The sequence below is a fragment of the Podarcis filfolensis genome (genome assembly GCF_964270895.1).
Source record: "Podarcis filfolensis genome assembly, chromosome: 3".
Taxonomy (NCBI): domain Eukaryota; kingdom Metazoa; phylum Chordata; class Lepidosauria; order Squamata; family Lacertidae; genus Podarcis; species Podarcis filfolensis.
The window spans coordinates 59,286,004-59,307,372 of NC_139606.1; the positions used below are offsets into that span (position 1 = coordinate 59,286,004).

The following is a 21,369-nucleotide window of genomic DNA, read 5'->3' on the forward strand; positions in this document are numbered from 1 at the left end:
CAGCTTCTTTGCAAGAATATCATGGGGACTTTATCAAAAGCCTTACACAGATCAAGATACACTTAAGTCCACCGCATTCCCTGACCCATCAAGCTTGTAACGCTTATGAAAAAAAAAAAATGATTAATCTGACATGACTTGTTCTTTAGAAACCCATACTGGGTCTTAGTGACCACAGCATCTTTTTCTAAGTGGTCACAGACCAACTGTTTAATTATATGTTCTAGGACCTTTCCTGGTATCAACGTCAAGCTGGCCGGTCAGTAGTTACCTGGGTTTTCTCTTTCCTCCTTTTTGAAGATGGGGACAACATTTGCCCACCTCCAGTCCACAGACACCTCACCTGTTCTCCAAGAATTCTCAAAGATTATAGACAGAGGCTCTGGGATTACATCCACAAGCTCCTTTAGTACTCTTAGGTTCAGCTCATCAGGCCCAGGAGATCTGAATTCATTTAAAGTAGCTAGGTGTTCCCTTACCACCTCTTTTCCTATCTTGGGCTGCAGCTCTTCCAGACTCTATGCCAACATATCCTTTTCTGCCCTTCCTACAGTTTGTGTCCAGAGATAACAATATCCCATTGGTTTCTCCACTCTGCCAGGTTTCTGTTATTATCACTATACTTATGTTTCCATTTAAATCCAAGCAGTGCAACTCCTCTCACAACTACGTTTCCCAACATCATTAGTGCCAAAGTGCACCATGACTACTGACTCCTCTTTAGTAAAACCTAGAAGTGATTTATGTTACCTCTGCACCAAGCAGGCAGATCACTATGCTGTCCATCACAAACCCATTCCTATATTTTAAATAACAGAAGTTTTATCCATACTAAAACCCCATCCATTGCATATCCCTGCCTTATGGGTACAAATAGCACCAATGTAGTTATAATTTCAGCACCAAGTTAAGACTTACTTGTTCAGGCATTTCCCCCAGTAATGATGTATGGAAGTGAGAGCTGGACCATAAAGAAGGCTGATCACCGAAGAACTGATGCTTTTGAATTATGGTGCTGGAGGAGACTCTTGAGAGTCCCATGGACTTCAAGAAGATCAAACCTATCCATTCTTAAGGAAATCAGCCCTGAGTGCTCACTGGAAGGACAGATCCTGAAGCTGAGGCTCCAATACTTTGGCCACCTCATGAGAAGAGAAGACTCCCTGATTTTGAGAAAGATGGAGGGCACAAGGAGAAGGGGACGACAGAGGACTAGATGATTGGACAGTGTTCTCGAAGCTACCAACATGAGTTTGACCAAACTGCGGGAGGCAGTGGAAGACAAGAGTGCCTGGTGTGCTCTGGTCCATGGGGTGACGAAGAGTCGGACACGACTAAATGACTAAACAAGAACAAGCTGATTATTGTTTGAACTGCTCTATTGTTTTTAGTTTATTTGTTTCCTGGATGGTTTGTTTTTAGTATTGTTGTTTATGATTATGATTGGAATGGTTTTTATTATTTTATTTTGTGTTTTGTACCCTGTCTTGGTATCTATAGTGATGAAAAGCAATATTATAAATATTTTAAATAAATAAGGCAGATCCCTCCCTTCTTCTCACAAGTCAACTTTAGCAGGTGGATGAGAGTGCTCACCTATCAATCACCTGACATTGGGTGATTGACAGGGCTCTCACCCACCTGTCAAAGTTGGCCTGTGTTGTGTGTGGGAGAGGAAGCAAAAAAGATTCTCAACCCCATATCTAAGCAGTTCATTTCCCCCTTAGTTCAAAAATTGAAAACAGTGGTAGAAACAGGTATTTAACATAGCTCTGTCCAAAACTTATCTTTCTTTAAGAACCTGCTAACCCTGTCTAACTGGCAATTCCTTCTTCTTGGCATGTAAAAAAATTAAAAAGGTTTAAAAGCTATTCCAGTTCATGACTAGCTGCTTGAGATCTGAGCTGCTGCATTTCCAGAAAGATATCTCTTCCATTAGCTAACTTTCTTCCTCTAGAGGGAACATCTTTTATAGAAACTGTAATTGGTTCCATATGAGGTTTTATTTGTCTTCCTTCCAATGTCTTATTAACTCCTTCTCTTCTGATTTTGCTACGAGCTAGTTTTAGTTTTGTTAGTAGTATGGTGGCAAAATGATTCCCCCCACAACTGCTGTTTCAAGTTGGATATCCTAACATTATGTAGTAAATATTCTTTAACAAGAAACCACATATTAAAAGTAATACATGTTCCTTAACTATTTTGTCAAGAGACCAATGCTATTATAATTCTTTGTAACTGTGATGTCCTATGAATCAAGCGGGGTAGATGTGGCCAATCTATTTTCCTACACAGTCAGGAGGGCTCAAGTCTGCTCTCATCACCAAGACTTACTCATCCCATAATTATGGCAACAAACAACAAACCCTACAAGGGGCTTCCCTTGGGCTTAATCCAGAAGCTGCAGCTGGTGCAGAATGCTAGATTGTTGGCTTGGGTGCCCCACTGACACCATGTAACACCTTTCCTCAAGAAAATGCAGTGGCTTCCAATGTGCTGCTGGGTGCATTTCCAAAGCCCTGCATTTAGCATTTACAGCCCTAAGGAACTTGGGACCACCTTGCCCATTAGATGCCTGCTCAGCAACCGCAGTCCTCGGATGTAGAACTGCTGAGAATACCATAGGCCCAGGGGGAGCACTTAGCCTACATTAGAAAATAGACTTTTAGGGACTTCCGGGGTGGCGCCATCGGTAATGGCGGACTCCCTCTGAACCGGAGGGACCAGCTCCGCGCGAAACGGGTCTTTTCCGCTACGGCGAAGCGGGGACCCTTTAAAAAATCACAGGCAGATGAAGCCTGTGACCATGGGACTCGGCGGGCACCTTTAGCGCCCCCCCCAACCCGCAAAGGAACCCATAAACGGGCTCCGAAGCGAAGAGGGGGAAGTGGCGCGGTGCTGTGATTCTACTGCTTTTTCCGTGGAGCAAAGCCGCATAGCCGTTGCCGGAGAGCGCTGCCTTTTTCCTGCCACAATTTGGGATCTAAAGAATCACCCGTGAGTACTTAAAACTCGAACAATTGGACTTTAAATTAGGATTGGCCAGTAGAGAGGAATTGGACTTAAAATTTATTTCAATTTGGTACTGAAACGGGAAGGTCTAAACAGGAAGTCAGCCTTCCGTTTCTTTGTAGTCAGAATAAAGCAAAGACAACGTAACTAGAGCATAGAAATTCACTTTTAAAGGATTGGCTTTCATCATTTAAAATCGTGGAACCCCCCTTCGGTAGCAGGAGAAGAAGGGGGACCTCTTTTTGGATTGTTTAAACCTGCAGAAGTGAGTTTAAAGTAAAGTAACTTTCCACCGTCCTGATCCTGGAGCGGAGTGTCAGGACTGACGTTTGAAGCTCATTGACCAGAGACAAATGTTTTTGACAGATAGCTAAAAGAAAAGTAACATAGTGACTCCATTGGTTCCTTTCGCATTTCAAAGGAACAAATATTGACTGAATATTTTAAAAAAGAAACTTTGTTGCTATTGTTCTTAAAAGAAAGAATAAACAAGTTGTCCCCCTAGAGGGAGACTGTGAAATTGTAACCAACTTCAGGAGCTCGCAGCTGTTACTGATTACAATCGTGGGAAAGGACTTGTGACCTTGCAGGACAATGTTTTCAGAAGCTCTGTTGGGTGCTTTCTGTAAAATAAATGCCCTATTGGATCAGCTAAGCCAGAAGATGGACTTGATGACTAATGCGACCAGAAATTTTGAACAGGCAGTAGGAAACTACATGGAGCCTACCCAGGAACTAAAACAGAAGTGTGCTATGATAGCACAGATGAGAGAAGAGGATATTGCTGAATTCTGGGTGTCAGAAATGGAGGGAGCTGCGGCCCTGCAGGATAATGAGCCTTTGGATTTGATAAATGAATTTGGAAAAAACCAGATTTGGAAAGATAAAGTTCGGTTTGGTTTGGAAATGGGGGGTTGGAATGACCCTCCCATGCCGGGATGTTTGGACTTTCTGAGTCTGGGAATGGGCCGTCAGATGTTTGGAACTGTGGGGGCTTTTAATTTTGGAGGGAATTTGAAACAGGTGTTTAAATATCACATGGAGTTTAGTCTGGACTATGGAAATGGGGCTGATCTGTTGAAAAGGGTCAAAAATATTACCAAGCTGGAGTTCCTACGAGTGAAAGGGAAATATGAAGAAGAGCCGCGGAAGGGACATGGAAGAGACTTGAGGGCCTCGGATATAAGGACACCAGGTTAATGCGCTAGATAAATGGGACAAAGAGGACTGACAAAATCCGGAACCAGGAGGAAGGGACGCTGGATAAAGATTGGATTGTTTTACTTTTCTTTTTTTTTATCATTAGGACTGTTTTAAAATAATTGATGAATGTTAGGAAAACGTTGAAATGGAACTACTTGGTTCTAGTAAAAAGGTTTAAAGAACTAGGCTAATGATATGGTTATGAGAAGCTGGTAAAAATAAGATTTAAGTTATAAGTTTTAAGGTTTGCTATAAGACAAGATGAAAATAGATTAAGATAATGTAAGGACAAAATATTATGAACTATGGAAAGGATTTGCTGTGACAATTATTAATCAGGATACAAGAAAGGGGAGGAGGAGGAGGTCGAAGAAAGAAGGTAATGAAAGTTAGAAATTTGAGAATGATGGATGTATTTTTTCTTTTTCTTTTTTTCTATTTTTCTGGTTTGTCTGTTTTCTTGTTTTTCCTTTTTTATAATTGTTTTTAAAAATCCTTAATAAATATTATTAAAAAAGAAAAAAAAAGAAAATAGACTTTTAGTGTTGCAGCTCCAGTTCTCTGGAGTCAGTTACTAGCCTAAATCAGACATTTGTCTAGCATGATGAAGCAGACCCTCCAAGTGTCCCTATTTTCCAGGGACGTCCTTGATTTAGAGAAGCCGTCCCGGTTTCTGATTTGATCCCGGAATGTCCCCCTTTTCCTTAGGATGTCCCTATTTTCATTGGAGAAATGTTGGAGGGTATGGAGTTATCTGACCCCTTAGCCGTCTGAAGGCAATCCAGTATAGGGCACTTTTTAAAATGTTTATTGTTTAATTATGTTTTATATACATTGGAAGCCTACTGGGACAACCCAGTAAGATGTGTGGGTATAATTAGTAAAATTATCACTAAGGGATGGGACATCCCTATTTTTATCAGAGAAATGCTGGAGGGTATGGATGAAGTTTACAAACCTACTGAAGGCACTTTTTCTTAGGAAGGCTTTTCCTGACCCAGTCATTTATGGAAGTTTCATCTTATATTTGATGAAACATTTTGTGGCTTTTTTTTTTTTTAGTTTATAGGGATGTTTTATTTTAGTTTGTTGAATTGATTTATTATACTTAGAGGGTTTCCTCCCCTATGTTTCATTCTGTTTTTACCCTGCACACTGCTTCAATAGCTCTATGCCATGAAATGGCCTATAATTCTGAATGATGATGATAGAAATTACAAAGCGGAGTGTGCCTTTGCGGTGCCAAGTTCTTCCACTGGGAAATCCCTTCCAGATCATCTGGCCTGGCTTACAACCCCTTCAGTGAGAGCAAAATTCAGTGCATTTCTCTGATAAATGCCAGAGTATAGCTTTAACAAAAAAAATTTTTTTCTTCCAGTAGCACCTTAAAGACCAACTAAGTTAGTTCTTGGTATGAGCTTTCGTGTGCATGCACACTTCTTCAGATACCTTGGCATCTGAAGAAGTGTGCATGCACACGAAAGCTCATACCAAGAACTAACTTAATTGGTCTTTAAGGTGCTACTGGAAGGAAAAATTTTTTTTTGTTTTGACTATGGCAGACCAACACGGCTACCTATCTGTAACTAGAGTATAGCTTTGTCCTGCCTTCCCCAAAACATATGAGTAACATTACTCATATGTCTTGCCTGAAATGTTTTGTTCCCAGACATCAGAATACTCTTACAAAGATTGGGATGGTGAAGGAAAGGGGGACACAAAACAGGTGGCCCTTGGCGACAACGGAGGCAACTCTGACTAAACGCAACGAAAGCGTTCGGATACAACTCCGCGCCCGGCCTAATCACAATCTCTGCGGGCGCATTGCATGCTGGGATTCGTAGTTTCCTGCTACGGCAGAGGGGCGTCTCTCCCTCCCTCCCTGCGTTCCGAGCGTTCCGCAGAACTTCGCTCTTGACCCCTCCGCCCTCCCGTAGTTGCCCGCTCCCCGCTAAGGCAGAGGTGCCAGCCGGGCTATGGTACCGCGGACCCTCTGGCTGCGGACTCTCCGTTCCGCCCGCCTTGTCGCAGGCGCAGCCGCGCCGCTTAGTCCTCGGAGCCCCCTCGGCCCGCGGGCGCCTCCTGCGGAGAGGCGGGGGCCGCGTGGTGCCTGGGTCGCCATGGCAGCTCGAGAGCGTTCGCCTCCCCGCAGGGCGGGATCCCATGGGCTGGAGGCGGAGGCCCCGGGCGAAGCCGGAGAGAACGGGCAGCCTCTCTCGACAAGCAGCCAGCTCTTGCAGCAGACCGGTGAGCAGCCGCAGGAGGAGGAGGAGGAGAAAGAGGCACGGGGGCCTGCCTTATACCGAGCCGAGACCATTGCTCAGTGTTGCCTACCCTGGCTGGCAGCAGCACTCCAGGATTTTAGGCAGGAGGCTTTCCCAACCCCACCTGGGGATGCCAGGGGTTGAATTTGGGACTGCCCATTATTATTATTATTATTATTTGAATTTATATACCGCCCTATACTTGGAGGTTTCAGGGCAGTTCACAGAACAAAATCAAAATGTAAAACCACAATATATATAATCAAAATGAAAACAACAACCCAATAACAACTCTCGCCCCCCTTCAAAAAATAACCACTTTTAAAAAGGGCATAGGATATCAATCAAGCAACAAAAGGCCTGGCTAAAATGGAACGTTTTTGCCTGACGTGTATAATGAAGGCTCCCCTAATAATGGGAAAGGCTCTGTTTTTTTGGTGTTGCTGTCCCCCTTCCGACACAAAGCTGCTTTGAAATATTTCCTGCGCTTGGGGTAGCTTCCGACACGCATTCTAGCCCTCAGCACAGACACGTGTACAAAGGTACGCCTGAAGTTTTTCCCTTAAGCACAAACCATTTGGCGTACACATCTTGTTTTCTCAGCCACAATAGCCTCAGATCTTTAGAGTCACCGTCAGAACTGTAGATTAGAATTATTGCTGGGGATAAACAAGGTATTCTCATTCAGGAGGAGAAGGGCCCATTGTGCAACCTTGCTATAGATAAAAGGTAAAGGGACCCCTGACCGTTAGGTCCAGTCGTAGACGACTCAGGTTGCGGCGCTCATCTCGCTTTACTGGCCAAGGGAGCTGGCATTTGTCCACAGACAGCTTTCCGGGTCATGTGGCCAGCATGACTAAGCTGCTTCTAGTGAACCAGAGCAGCACACGGAAACGCCGTTTACCTTCCCGCCAGAGCGGTACCTATTCATCTACTTGCACTTTGACGTGCTTTCGAACTGCTAGGTTGGCAGGAGCAGGGACCGAGCAATGGGAGCTCACCCCGCCGCGGGGATTTGAACCACCAACTTTCTGATCGGCAAGCCCTAGGCTCTGTGGTTTAGACCACAGCGCCACTCGCGTCCCTATAGATAGCTAGCTAGATAGTTTTACTGATGATGTTTAACCTTGCAGTGATTAAGCTGTGTGTATTCTGGGAATAAAAATGAGTGCTACTAGTAGCAAATGCTTGTTTGGTATCCGTGATCTGCTAGGTGCAGTACAGAATTTGGATGTGACACAGTTACATTAGATGGGCTAGTAGGGATTTATTACTTATTATTCTGCCACACCTCACCCTCCAGAACTCAAAGTGGCTTGTATAGGACTTCCAGACCCAGACTTGTTTAGCTTTGGCAATGTGGCTGACTATGCTCTGAAAACTATAAGCTTCTCCCAGGAGTGGGAATTGAGATAGGAGTATCAAATGGCAGTGAAGGGACAGATAGGGTAAGTGGAAATGCCACAAGGAGCATTAACACCCTGCCCTTGTAGTATACTGTGTATGGTTCAGTGTTCTTTGACATAACAGCTGGGGGAAAGAGGAGTATAAAAACCAATTTGTTATGCACAATTAGCATAGAAGAAAGAACAAATGACACTGCAGGCTACTGGGTTTTGTTTACCATTCCAAATGCTCTTTTAAATGTTCAGCTAATTAATGATGATTTATGTTTACACATACTTTTGCTACACTTGTGTAGCTCATTCTCCTTTCTATAAGCTTATGGTTGGCATGAAATTATTTTTGCTCTCTCCTCATATCCTTACAACAACCCTGTGAGAAATTTGTCTGGAAATGACTTGCCCAGCACTAACCAGGGAGTGTCATAGTTTTAACTGCAACACTTTATCTGCTATACCACATTACCACAAACTATGAAATCACTGCCTTTTCTTCCTAGTTTTTTTCTGCTTGTGGAATCTACTTTCTCAGAGAAACTCTAGGCCATGAATTATTGGGGTGATGGAGGGATTTTTCTGTCCTTTGTGTTGCAGTTAGAGCCATGAAGGCAACATGATTTGCATTTGGCCTGCTTTTATAGCTGCCAGCAATTCACAACTTGCAGGATGCCTTGGTACCTTTTAATATAATTCGTTTGAGAAATGCAGGCTCCCAAAATGGAGTGCATTTACATCTATCATCTCAAACAGCAGTTGTTTATTCAAGCAGGGAAGCACTTCATGTTGGTAGGTGTAGAAGTGCTTTACTGGAGTAGCTTTAAATGAGCAGGAGTAGTTTACACCCCACGGCACTGGCAGTGCAAACAGCACCAAAAAGAAATATTGCTGAAGAAATGGCTGAAGCAAACTACTATTGCTTGAAAGGGAACCCTCAGATACAGCCTTCCTAGTTTTGCAGAGCCTAAATTACGCAAGATAGCCAAGCCTCCTGGGAAAGAGCAACACATCACTCTGTTCTATACCGGCAATAAATATAATTAAGGATGAATCTTGCTTCAGTGTGGAATCTGTAAGGAGAATAGTTTATGACTGGGATCCTATAAAACCACATACCTACTGTCCATCCCACATGTGCTCATAATTCAGCACTTATCCGGCTTGTTATAATTCAGTGGTATTATCAATACAGCCTATGGTCTCCACAGAGCCCCAGTTCAAAACATATATTTAATTTAAGAAAGATGAACAAAATGTATATGTTTGGGAAGCAGTTAGAGATGCAGCCCAATTCAAGGCATATTTACCCAGAAAGAAGTCCACTGTGTTCAGCATAACTTCTAATTAGGCATGCTTTGTATTGCAGCGTTGATCTTAATGTCCCAGAGCCACCATGGATCTTTTAGTATCTGTTCTACAAGTTCAGTTCAAATTACACATCAGCAAATGATAATAACAGACAACCATAAATTATGTACTGAAGTTACTGTTTCTGAACTGCAGAGAATTACACATCCAATTTGTCAACCTGCAGCAAGCCCAACACTATGACTCACTTGTTTATCTCATCCTCTGGATAATTTCCCTTGAGGTAATCCCTGCTTCACTTGTTACTACTACAAACAGTGATGTTCGACACTTGCCTGGTTCTTTGGATGCTGATAGTTTAAAGTCGAAATATATAATTTTTGGTGGGCAAAAATGGCACTTTAGCTTTTCTCTTCCTTCCCATCAGGGTAAAGGGTGTATTTTATTTTTGGATACAGTTGACGATGAAATCAGCCATACAACAGTCAATTGCCAGAATTGCCTTTTGCTCCTGATTATAGGATGGCAAACTTGGGTTTGTCAGGGAAGGTGCACACAACAGGAAGCTATGGCCAGGCATAGCTTCTCCATTGATATGTCATTATGATGCATTTGCAAACCTGTTTGTCACTCTTACAGTTTACAATTTTGGTGTACACTTAAAACCTCCAAGGCATGTACCTAAAAGATGTAATGTGTGAAGCTTATATGCAAACAATGACAACACGTTTATTTTTCATGAACGTCTGAGGGTGATAAGCTGTGCCTGAGACTTTTCTATAGTTGGAAATTCAGATAGATACCCTTCATGCCTAACGCTGGAGGTAGATAGGAATTCTGAGATGACAGAATGACCATTCACACTAAACCACTGTGTGTGCAGAGATTTGCATGATATCCCTTTTTTCCTATATGAGTAGGATACTGTGCAGATTTTGCATTCAGGAGACAGAACAGAAGATCAGTTCTCCCCCCCTCCCTTAAATCCTATGAGGCCTTTATATAGAAAATGGCTGCGAGGGTTCACTTCCCCTAAGGCACAGAGGAGAGGATCTCGGGAAGGTAGGTTTTAACCTCTCACATTTACATGATGGCAAACCTGTGTTTGTCACTGTGTGTGCGCACAACAGGAAGCTGTAGATGCAATTCACCTAAATGCCACATTTCTTTTTTAATCAGCCAGCAGCAACTTCCTGTACAGCCTTCAAGATCAGCTAACAACTGCCTTGTTAGCCTTCCCTCGCTGCTTTAAGCTGAAGCCAATTAGTATCTAATCAGGTGACTTATCTCCCCTAGCACTACGGATGAGGGATGAGGTATCTAAGAGACGCTATACAGGGCACTAATAATCTGGATCATGTGCTTTTGTTTTTTACACTTCACTTCATCTATCAAGCCAGTGATTTCTTTGCCACAAGAACAGAACAGGTGTGTCTGTTGCCAAATTTCCCCATTGGGTTAGATTTGGACTACCTGATAGTGAAGATCTGAAAAAGGAGGGCTCTGTAGTAATGAGCTATTTCCTGATATGTTGAATTTCTGATGTATCACTTCTTCCACTACACGACGATAACTGTGTTATGTCATACTACAATTATACCTGCAGAATGGAAGAAGCATTACATCACTAATTCAGTTATGATGATCTCTCCTTAGATTGCTACTATCAGTTTAGAGTCACAGTTAATTGTTTTTATTTTAAAAAGACACAGTAAGTTGTACCTTTTCATTAACAAAAGGTGTATAATTATTTTTATGTGACAACAGTTGTCACCTAAGTGACAGCTTTAGTGTCATCAGCCCAGCCCTGTAGAATATGTAAAAGATGTGCCTTCTGCTAAAAACTTTTCTATTCTTCCAGGCTTGTGCAGGCAATTAAGAATACATATTTTCATGCTAGTTAGTTGGTGGTCTCTTGATTTTATTTTTTATGTGTTTTTATAATATATAGGTATATAATTTTAAACAGCTTTGATATTTTTAATGAGGTATATGAATATTTTTTATAAATAAATAAATAAGAAATCTGATTATGTATATAGCTGAAGAATCCACACACTGTTTATAAGAACCCATAAGCTGTTTAGAAGATAGGCATACACAGATGCAGTAGTAGGGAAAACTTACTCTGGTGTAGAGGATTGGAAGTTTAATCATTCTCAACTGCATAGATCCTTGTAAAGCAAGTCAGCATTACTTGTGGCTTTCAAAAAGGGAGTCAAGACACACAGATGTATTTTGGGATTGTTCATAAAACATCGAAAGCTAAGAATGAAACCTAAACTTGCAGTTTGGAGGAACAAGCAATTGCTTTGTGAGAGCCTCTGGTATTCTACTTGAAAAGCTGCCTTGCAGTGAGCTGTGAGCCTGGAACTGAGTTTTATTGGCGATGATTTCATCAGCCTTGAAATCTAAAACCCAACTCATTGTTTCAAATGTATTCCAGATGGAAGGCAAATTGTGGAGCGGAAGAAAAAGCAAAGAAAAAAACGAAAAGAGGAGTCCCGCCGTCTTGATGATTCTGTATGTTGCTTGATGATGGAAATGCCATTTGCCAAAGCAGATATTGAAGATGAATTTAGCAGTAAGTATAAATACTAATCCAGAGCTGTGAAGTAGCTTTAGCTCAAATTTCCATCTTGGAAGTAAACAAGCATGTTCCACTTGGGCCAAATTTCTTCGTATTTTGTACTCTGACCTTAGCAATTACAAATGCATCTATTGTAGTCCTTGAATGTTGGCGCCACCTCTCCCCAAAGTCCCAAATGTTTGCATCCTCTAACCACAAAAATGCACTCAGATCCCGAGTGAATCACAAAATATTCTATGAACTACAAATTCTCCGCTTCCTAGTGCTTGCCCTTTAAGAAAATGCAGAAAAATGTGCAATTGTGATAATGAAAAATACAATAAAAAGGTAATGAGCAAATGCTGAGATTGTTTGAACTGCAGATTTGAAACAGCTAATTAAAGGGCTGATTGTGGCAGGAGGTACCAGAACAGGGCCAATTAAATCTTCCAGTAGCAGGAAGATAACCTCAGTTGTGTTATGCAAATCTGGCCTGGACAGGGTGGCGCCGTTATTTCATCGTCAGTTAAGAAACAATAACCATCACCACAAATATATGCGTGGGGAGAAATGTTTTTGTTTATTCCTGTGTTGCGTATTTTTATATTGTAAATCACCCTGTGATCCTTGGATGAAAGGCAGTTTAGAAATTTCATAAATAAATCAGAGTTGTAAAAAGACAGTGAGTGCAGCATAGAAAATACTGGAATGTACTGGTTCAGAAGCAACATTAAATTATGTCGGTTTTGGAGAAAACATAGAAGCCTTTGAGAGCATATCTGTTTATGCCTATGGGACCGCCTCTCCTGGTATGCCCCGCGGAGGACCTTAAGGTCCATAAATAACAACACTTTGGAGGTCCCATGCCTCAAGGAGGTTAGATTGGTCTCAACTAGAGCCAGGGCCTTTTCAGCCCTGGTCCCGACTTGGTGGAACGCTCTGTCACAGGAGACCAGGGCCCTGCGGGATTTGACATCTTTCTGCAGGGCCTGCAAGATGGAGCTATTCCGCCTGGCCTTCCGCTTGGACTCACTCTGACCCTTTATATGGGATATGGTATATAAATTTTCCCTTGGCTTTTTTGCTGGGCCATGTAGGACCAGCATGGATAGCTGGCAGGGTGAATATCTGATGTTTCCTCCCTTTATGGTCTTGATTTATGGGCTACTACTAAAATGAGGCTGTATTTTAAGCTATATTTTAAGCCGTATTTTAATAAACTGGTTTTTTTTCTTTTTTCTATTACCTTTTATTGTAATTCATATTCAGTGTTAGCTGCCCTGAACCAAGCCCTGGCCAGGGAGGGCAGGGTATAAATAAAAATTTATTAGTTTTATTATTACTATTTATTTGCAACATTTATAGACAAGTAGATGTGCATAGGATTGAGACTTTTATCCTGAGGTAGACATAGTGGAAATGGAAGCAGGGCAGTTTTTGTTACAGGTTAGGTAATCCAGGACACATTTTTCTGTGATGTCATGCATGCCAGCCTCTGACAGATTACCACAAGGGTATATGTAGCCATTGACAGGAAAGCAGATGCCCAGTAAAGGGGGTAATCGATAAATTAATTAATTTTAGGAAAAAATGTATATGAACTAAAATCCTCTTAAAATGTCAGGCCCTTATTTCTGTCACCCTATGTTAGAATTCCAGTTCAGTTCTTGAGGTGTTAGACAGGGGTCAATGGTTGTCTATCAGCCTAACCTACCTCATCGGGGTATGGAAGATAAAAGGGGAAGCGGAAGAACCCACAAGCTTCTTTAAGGAAAAGTGGGATATAAGTGCAGTATTATTATTTTCTTTAAAGCCACCCAAAGGGCAACAACTATGCATAAGAGGGAGGTGTCAGTAGAATGAGAGGAAACCTGAGGCTTGCTGAAGTTCAAGAAATATTTAAAAAGAAAGAACCCCGCAGCCCAGTGAGGACTGAGCAGGCGCAGTGGGCTTAGATTGACTGTTGAAGAGTAAATGGAAAACTGGTGTGGGATGTGTGGAATGGAACGGTATGGCTGGAATCCTAGGCAGCGAACCCTTTATACAACAACATTTTGTGGGAGGTCTCTGTCGTACATGTTATATTTCAAAAAGTATGATACCTGAATTTATTTATTACTATTTATTTTATTTACTAGACTTATATACTGCCCTTTATAAGATCTTGGGGTGGTTCACATGATAAAATACAAGACAAAAGCCACCAACAAACAGTTAAAACAAAAACAACCAAACAATAACAGCCCCCCCCAACATATTCAAAAGGCTAGAATATTAATCGGCCAAAGGCCTGGTTCAAGAGGAACATTTTCACCTGGCACCTAAAGATATATGATGAAGGCACCAGGCGAACCTCCCTGGGGAAAGACTGCACAAACAGGGAGCCACTGCAGAAAAGGTCCATTCTCATGTTGCCACCTTCCGGACCTCATGTGGGGAAGGTACACAAAGATTGCCTCAGAACATGAACACAGAGTCCGGGTCAGTTTGTACGGGGAGAGGTGGTTCTTGAGGTATTGACTCTTTGCGTACTAATTTCGAGAATTTATGTATTGTTCTACTCACGTGTGCACAGTATCGTAACGCCTCTCCACCCTCCTTTCCTACCCAGATAAAAACGCAGCTAAACCATATGTTAAAAAGACGAGAAAGAGAACTACTGGGAGGGAGAGTGAGGAAGACAATCTAATAAAGAAGAAAAAGAAAAACCAAGATAAACCAAATTACTTCATCTCAGTTCCAATCACAAATCCAAAGGTAGCAATACTTTTTATTATTCTGATCTCATAGGGGACAAAATCACTTGTGAATAATGAAACCAGAGCTTAGACTTAAACCCAAACATTGATTCTGTGCCTTGAAGCAGAAGGGTTTTCTGCTTTGAACTGGTGGTTCCAGAAATCTTCCCTTGTTTTCCCAACAAGAAAGGTGAGGAACGAAGGAAACTGGCTCTCTTGGGAGTTGCTCCTCAAGGCGCTTGATTCCCAAAGGAGCTGCCTCCTTTTCACTACTGAACAGTCGTTTAGTGGGAGAAATCGGGGGGAATGGAAGTTTGAACCTGCAGATGTAGCACCAGGAGCGTTGGATTGGTTCTGCCACTGTGCTTGTACTACGCTAAGCTCCTCGCCCCCTTTTACCTCTCAGTTACCATCAGTGACTTCCACATTGGGAAGCCCAAGTAAGCAATGTTGCCCTACTCTGCCCAGCAGCTGCCACTGCCCAGTTGAATGTGAAGTTGCTGAGCAGCAGGAAAAGCAGCAGGTCTCTGAAGCCGCCTCTTCCTTGCTGTTCAGCTAATCAGCTCAGAAGCAGGGGTGGATAACATGGTGAGGAAGGTTATATGTATGTTGCATGGGTGCTAATAAATGCATGCATGTATATTCCATGTATGGTTGCCTTCTCTACAGTCTCTGGTGTGTGGTGTGTGCTCTGCCCCACTGCCAGCTCTGCCCCTATACATAATTTGGTTTTGGCCCAACCCACCATTGGCACGCAGTCCCTTATAGAGATGTTCCAGTATGTGGCCTTCTAAGAAGTGTGTATACATAGAGCTCTGGGTATGGACATTCCTTTGCGTGCTAGAAGCTCATGTATACACGAGAATATGAATTTGGAGACAGAATGGCGTTCCCTTCCTTTTTCAAAAGAAGAGCTCTCCCACGCCATGTTGGAAGCTGTTTCTGCCGGCCTGCTGACAGTGTCAGGAATGTGCTTCCTCAAGTTCAGTTCAGACATGATAAACTGCAGCAATGGCTACCTAGCCCTTTGACTGTGCTCTGCTCCCACGGTTGGAGGCAGTATGCCTTTGAGTACCAGTTTCTGGGAACCACAAGTGAGTGGTCTACTGCTGCACTGAGGTCCTTTTCCCTGGCTCCCACATACACACAGCTGTCTGCCGGAGAACAAGATGTTGGACTACATGGGTCTTTGGCCTGATCCAGCAGGGTTTTTCTTATGTAAGTTTCGGGCTCATATGCTGCTCCCTTCGCCTTCCACAATGAGGAGGAGGAGGAGGATGCTTTTGGTTCCATTTTGATTAGTTTATTCTAAGAATAGCTATCTGTTGTTTTTAATAACTGCCATGCACTGGTTTCAGATATAAATTTATTTTTAGGTCCATTTGATTACTTCTTTTAATTGGACTGTAATGTCTGCTGGATGAAAACAAATCTTTGATTTCCTTAGTTTAGTTCAGGAAATTTCTCATCTAAACAACATTTAATATTTACTTGATTTAATTTCCGGTAATACTGCAGTTGAATGTATGCTGTAGCAAATGTTTTTTGCTTTGCTTCTGTGCATAGCAAAAATGACTTGGTGTAATTTGAAGGCAAACATTTTCTCATATGGCTGTTACTGGATGGAAAAATAAAGCTAAATAACTTAATAGCCTTTACAAGGCAAACCTCATTATCCAACTTCATCTTACAAAGCAACTAGATTCATTTTCTTCAGCAAGATTGTGTCAGCCAAGTACTTTGCTGCAAACAAGAATATGTAACTAACTAAATAAAACAAAACATTAAAATGTGCAAGGTTATCGTCCTTGTCAGTTGCCAATATTAGGAATTGTAATTTGTAATGTCAAATGATCTTTCCCATTTCCTGAGGTGTTTTAGAATATAGTTTTGCATGTGCAGGGTCCTTTCCAACTCTACAATTCTATGATTCTTGATTGGAGTACAAAAATTCAATGTGGGTGATTTATAGTTGTTTTTATCTTATATGAATCCCCTGAATTATGTTTTTATAGTAAAGTGATGTATCATATATTAATTCATATATATATTAAGTGGACACGTTGGTGCTGACCTTTAAATCCCTAAACGGCCTTGGTCCTGTGTACCTGAAGGAGCATCTCCACCCACATAGTCCAGCTTGGACACTGAGATCCAGCTCTGAAGGCCTTCTGGTAGTTCTGCCCAGATGTCAAAGAGCTAAACAACCATAGGACTTTTCGCAGGCATGTGAAGGCAGCCCTGTTTCAGGAAGCTTTTGATGTTTGATGTTTTGGTGTGTTCCTTTATACTTTGCTGGAAGCCACCCAGAGTGCCTGGGGCAACCCAGTCAGATGGGCAGGGTACAAAAAATTAATAGCAACAACAACAACAACAACAACAACAACAACCTAATAAATCACATCAGACTGGTTCCCTAATTGAAATCCATCTGTTGTCTTAAGCAAACACTAACAGAACAATTGGTAGTTCTTTGGGACTCATTTTAACCCCACTTATGTGCCATTAAACACAGTGAGTAGGCATGTATTGTGCTGCAACAAGTATTTACAGAGTTCCCAAATGGCTATTTAGCACTTGAAATTTGTCGCTTGTAAAATATGTGATTCTGTGTCATTCTGAAAAGCCATTTATGGTCTCTCAGATACATATGGTTTGTGGCTTCATGTCCCCTGAGCCTTTGAAGTTGCTCCACTCTCATTGGGGTGCTCCATGGATGAGAGCTAGAATTCCAGGAACAGCCTCGCATGAAGGGGGAAGCTTGTGGATTAACTGAGCAGAGAAGCTTTTGCCCCCTGTTTCTAATGATGGGTGACAGCCAGGGGCATCGCTCACTTCTGAGGTTGGATCTCTAGCCTAGTAAGGGGAAGGAAGGCAAGAGAAGCAGCCTGGGACTTGCTGGAGAGGTTGACCAGGTTCCCCCTTGCTCAGTGCACTGTTGTGGCATTATTCTGTGCTTTTCACATGTACTTTAATTCTCACTCTGCATAGTAAGAAAACCTGGGGGAATCAGTCATAAAGCTATTATTGAGAGAAATAAGATCTGTATTTAGTTCTGTAGTCAGAGAACCAATCTGATACTGGGGGGTGGGATGAGGTGGGATATAACAATGTGTAGACAAATCCTTTGAGGGCAATCATAACCCTACGGTAATGAACACAGTAAAAATCCCCTGTATGCATAACATATCAACCAGAAGTCAGCCATCAATATTTCAAGGCAGCTTTCCCAGGGAACTCTGTCCCTTTGACATTTTAAGCGATCAACTGATTAAAGAAGTGAAATGCTGAAGATGCTGGTAATTTGGTTTGACAGAACTGATGCCCTGAAGTGTGAAAACTAACAACTCTCTGTAGAAAATAATATAAAACTTTGCTGGCTTGCAGCATTGGGCACGATCATGCCCCAACCAACATCTGTATTAGATCAGTTGAGTCATTTTGTATGAAAAGTGCTAATGTGTTAAGAGGCACCCCTAAGGCTGCATTGTAACATGTATCCCGTCTGCTTTGAGCGAAGCGGAGCCCATCTCTTCACTCTGAAAGGGAGTATGGGCTATAACTTGCTCTTTCGTCCTGCATCAAGATCAGACCAAGGTTTTCTATAACCTTGATGTTTTTCCTATGTATTTGTGCTTTCCTCAGAATACATAGAACAGAGGGTGGATTTGGCTTTATAAATCATGTCCTAATAAATGTATATTGTTTTGTGTTTCCTGTCTGATTTCTTTCCTATCGTGATGGGTTGCCTTAAGGCAAGAAGCACCACAAACTGGGAAAGTCTTTTGCAGGAGTCCAGTTCAAGTAAAACAGACATTGTGCTTGAGCTTTGTTTGTGTTCTTGCCCTATCCCTTATGCAGAGCAAAGCGTTTTCTTTGTGTTTGCTGCTGATTGCACTAATAAAAAAAAAAGTAATACTGTTTTTGTATGTGTTTCTGTTCTCCCTCAGATCACAGACACTATTCAGCTGCTCCAGGATAAAATAATACAAAAGGATAACAGGCTTTCTAAAGCAATGGTTCATTGTGGTTCTTTGCATATCACCCTCTCTGTTCTACATTTGGCCAGTGAAGAAGCAGTTGACAAGTAAGCATTTTACTCTGAAATAACATGCTGTCTTAAAATCTACTTAAAAGTGTGGTAACCCAAAAAAGGGTAACAGAAACATTCTGGTTTCATTTTAACTATAATTATGACATTAATGACATATGGCTGGGGTTAATTATTTATATTGGTAGTTTTATGCCTTCTGTGGTATAGAGGAAACTTTATTCGTATAAAAGTGCTCACATCACATAGGTAATAAGGGGACAAAATTATATGCAAACCACAGATAATTAGCTATGCAAACTGGAGACTGCTAATCTCCCCCCAAAGATTCCTGCTAGCCCATACCTTTGTTAGTAATTTGGAGCCCTCCAATTTGCAGTTCTTGTAGCCTCATCTCAAAAAAGTTATTATATAGCTGGAAAATGTAGAATGATTAGAGATTGGAGCACCTTCTTTAGAAGGAAAGGCTAAAGCATTTAGAGAATTTTATGTTTGATCAAAGATAATTGAAGGCCAAACTATAGATTACTTTAATCACATAACCTAAAGGTCATAGCCCTGATGAAGTGAAGAATGATGGAATTTTTGTCCAGTTTACATCTTCTTCTCAACATGCTGCAGTCTCAGTGATGCTTGGACCCCTCTGACCACGCCTCTTAATAAATACAGTGGTACCTCAGGTTACAGACGCTTCAGGTTACAGACACTTCAGGTTACCGACTCTGCTAATCCAGAAATAGTACCTCGGGTTAAGAACTTTGCTTTAGGATGAGAACATAAATTGCGCAGCAGCATTAGCTAAAGTGGTGCTTCAGGTTAAGAACAGTTTCAGGTTAAGAACAGACCTCCAGAACGAATTAAGTTCTTAACCCGAGGTACCACTGTAGTTAAAAACATGGATGTAGCTTAGATGCTACACACTACACCAGCTCTCTAATAAATATACCATAGCAAAAGGTTTTGTAGACCAGAGCCCACATATCAGATGCATACAGGATTATCCTCTGCTGTCAGGAATACATGTATATGAAGGAAGAGAAAATATAAAGCTATTGGATCAAAACACCATGAAATTCCAACACCTGTCACTGGCTAATCTCTCTCTCTCTCTCTCTCTCTCTCTCTCTCTCTCTCTCTCTCGTGCGCACACGCACACAGAGTTCTTATATTAGTACATTAATATCCTGACTTTCTTCTACTATGGGCTTCAGTTTAGTATCCAGGAGGTCTCCCATCCAAGTACTCACCAGACTCAAACCTGCTTAATGTCAGGAGGTGGTTGCATTATGTGCTGTGAGGCCGTATTCTAGTCTATAATGGCCTCTTTAATAGTGATCCTTGTAATAATGAGGTGTATAGCAACTAGTGTAGTTGAGTCAGCTAATATGGTCTCCAGTAATGGAGTAAGATTGCAATCTTATGCACACTTACTTGGGCGTAATCCCCCTTGCACTCAGTGGAGCATGCACATGTCATGCGTGAACTAACAAATTTGCTTTGTGAACCTTTTGTACACCTCTGCCTTTGGCTCTTTGTTTTTGACAAATTTGCTTTCAGCAAAGTATGGCATGGGCTTAAGTTGCTCAGACTTCTCAGTGCTGTAGCTAATAGCTGGGTAATTTAATGAAAGTGAATCACAGAGAAATGGACAAAGAGGTATAATGAGTCCTTTCAACAGCACTATGCTAAAAGCTAAAACTCTTCCATTTGTTTTGCTTCCAATAAATTTGGGTGTGATCCTCAAAGTCTCGAGTGAGTGGCTATAGAGCTCTGTCAGTGTGTGCCCAAGTAAGGGCTTTGAGGACTGCAGCAGAATTAGCTCCCTGCACAGCTTTAAATTAAAAATTGAAGAAGGGAATGAGTTTCCTCCTTTCTGACAAGTGCAGTCTCTAGTCATTAAATGTCATGTTTTGTTTCATAACGTCTCTCGAAATGTGCACTGCTTCTGAAGAACTGCTTTGCCACATTCTCAGTCCTCTCTCTCTCTCTCTCTCTCTCTCTCTCTCTGTAGTGCAACATCTTTGTCCAGTTCCAAAACCTATACAGTAATGCAGTTTACATTTCCGTACTCATTATTTCTGATTGGTAGAAGTTGTGTCAACTTGATGGCCTGTATATTTGACAACACAAGTGATATATGCAAATACCACTTGAGAAACCTTCAGTTGACAGGAAAAAGTTTCATCTTTCATTAATTAAAAATAGTAAACATTTAGGCTTGTGGAGAAACCCTTTAAAACACAGCAGGCTTGAGCAGCTTAGAAGCTAGAAAACAGCTTATTTATTTCTTGATTATTTCAGTTATTTAGGCTTTTATTCTGCTTTTCTGTTAATCCGCTGGGCCAATTACACACACATGTCAGTTCCCCCTCAATTTACAAGGATGAGTCCTGATTCTTGTTACTTCTGCTTCACATTAGCCACCAGGAAAGCAATCAAAGGCCACACAGCAAAGACTTTGCATTGCAGTTTTAAAGTGTGCAAGCACCAATCACATTGCTCACTCATTGCCTGGATACTTACTATGACCCCAGCAGTGGCCTTATTAGACTGGGAGGTACCCACACAAAGCGGGCAATCTGTGTGATTGATACTTGCATATGTTGCTGCTGCTGTGTGCAGCTTGTGGAAACGTACCCCATCTCCAGTCCATGTGTTAGCTTAGCATCTGCAACTGCTTCCAGTGTAAATAAAACCCAGGGTTGTGTGGCTGTCACTGGAATGTCTCCTTTGGGTGTCTTTGTCGCCACAGTCAGCAGACAAATTCCTTTGCATCTACTCTTATTATTCCTGAAGCATGTTCTGGTCTGAACTGTGTGTTTCT

General features: G+C 41.7%; 1 protein-coding gene and 1 long non-coding RNA gene across 7 annotated transcripts in view; both read left to right on the forward strand.

The window, feature by feature from the left end:
• Nucleotides 1-2,654: 2,654 nt before the first annotated feature.
• The window catches only part of LOC310760040, a 592,410-nt gene continuing 573,695 nt past the window's right edge, over nucleotides 2,655-21,369 (forward strand). The window contains exon 1 of the long non-coding RNA XR_014546714.1: nucleotides 2,655-3,504. This is a non-coding gene — a long non-coding RNA (uncharacterized lncRNA). The remainder of the gene's footprint in view (nucleotides 3,505-21,369) is intronic.
• AKAP7 (A-kinase anchoring protein 7) overlaps nucleotides 6,114-21,369 on the forward strand; it is a 76,669-nt gene continuing 61,413 nt past the window's right edge. For 5 of the 6 annotated variants that reach the window (XM_083607800.1, XM_083607801.1, XM_083607802.1 and 2 more), the window contains exons 1-4: nucleotides 6,114-6,462; nucleotides 11,634-11,771; nucleotides 14,368-14,513; nucleotides 18,445-18,581. In XM_083607800.1, coding sequence (XP_083463926.1) covers nucleotides 6,192-6,462; nucleotides 11,634-11,771; nucleotides 14,368-14,513; nucleotides 18,445-18,581 — 692 coding nt within the window. In that variant the 5' untranslated portion in view covers nucleotides 6,114-6,191. Of the gene's footprint in view, nucleotides 6,463-9,453; nucleotides 9,471-11,633; nucleotides 11,772-14,367; nucleotides 14,514-18,444; nucleotides 18,582-21,369 lie in introns of those variants that run through there. The other variant, XM_083607805.1, reaches the window with a different exon arrangement.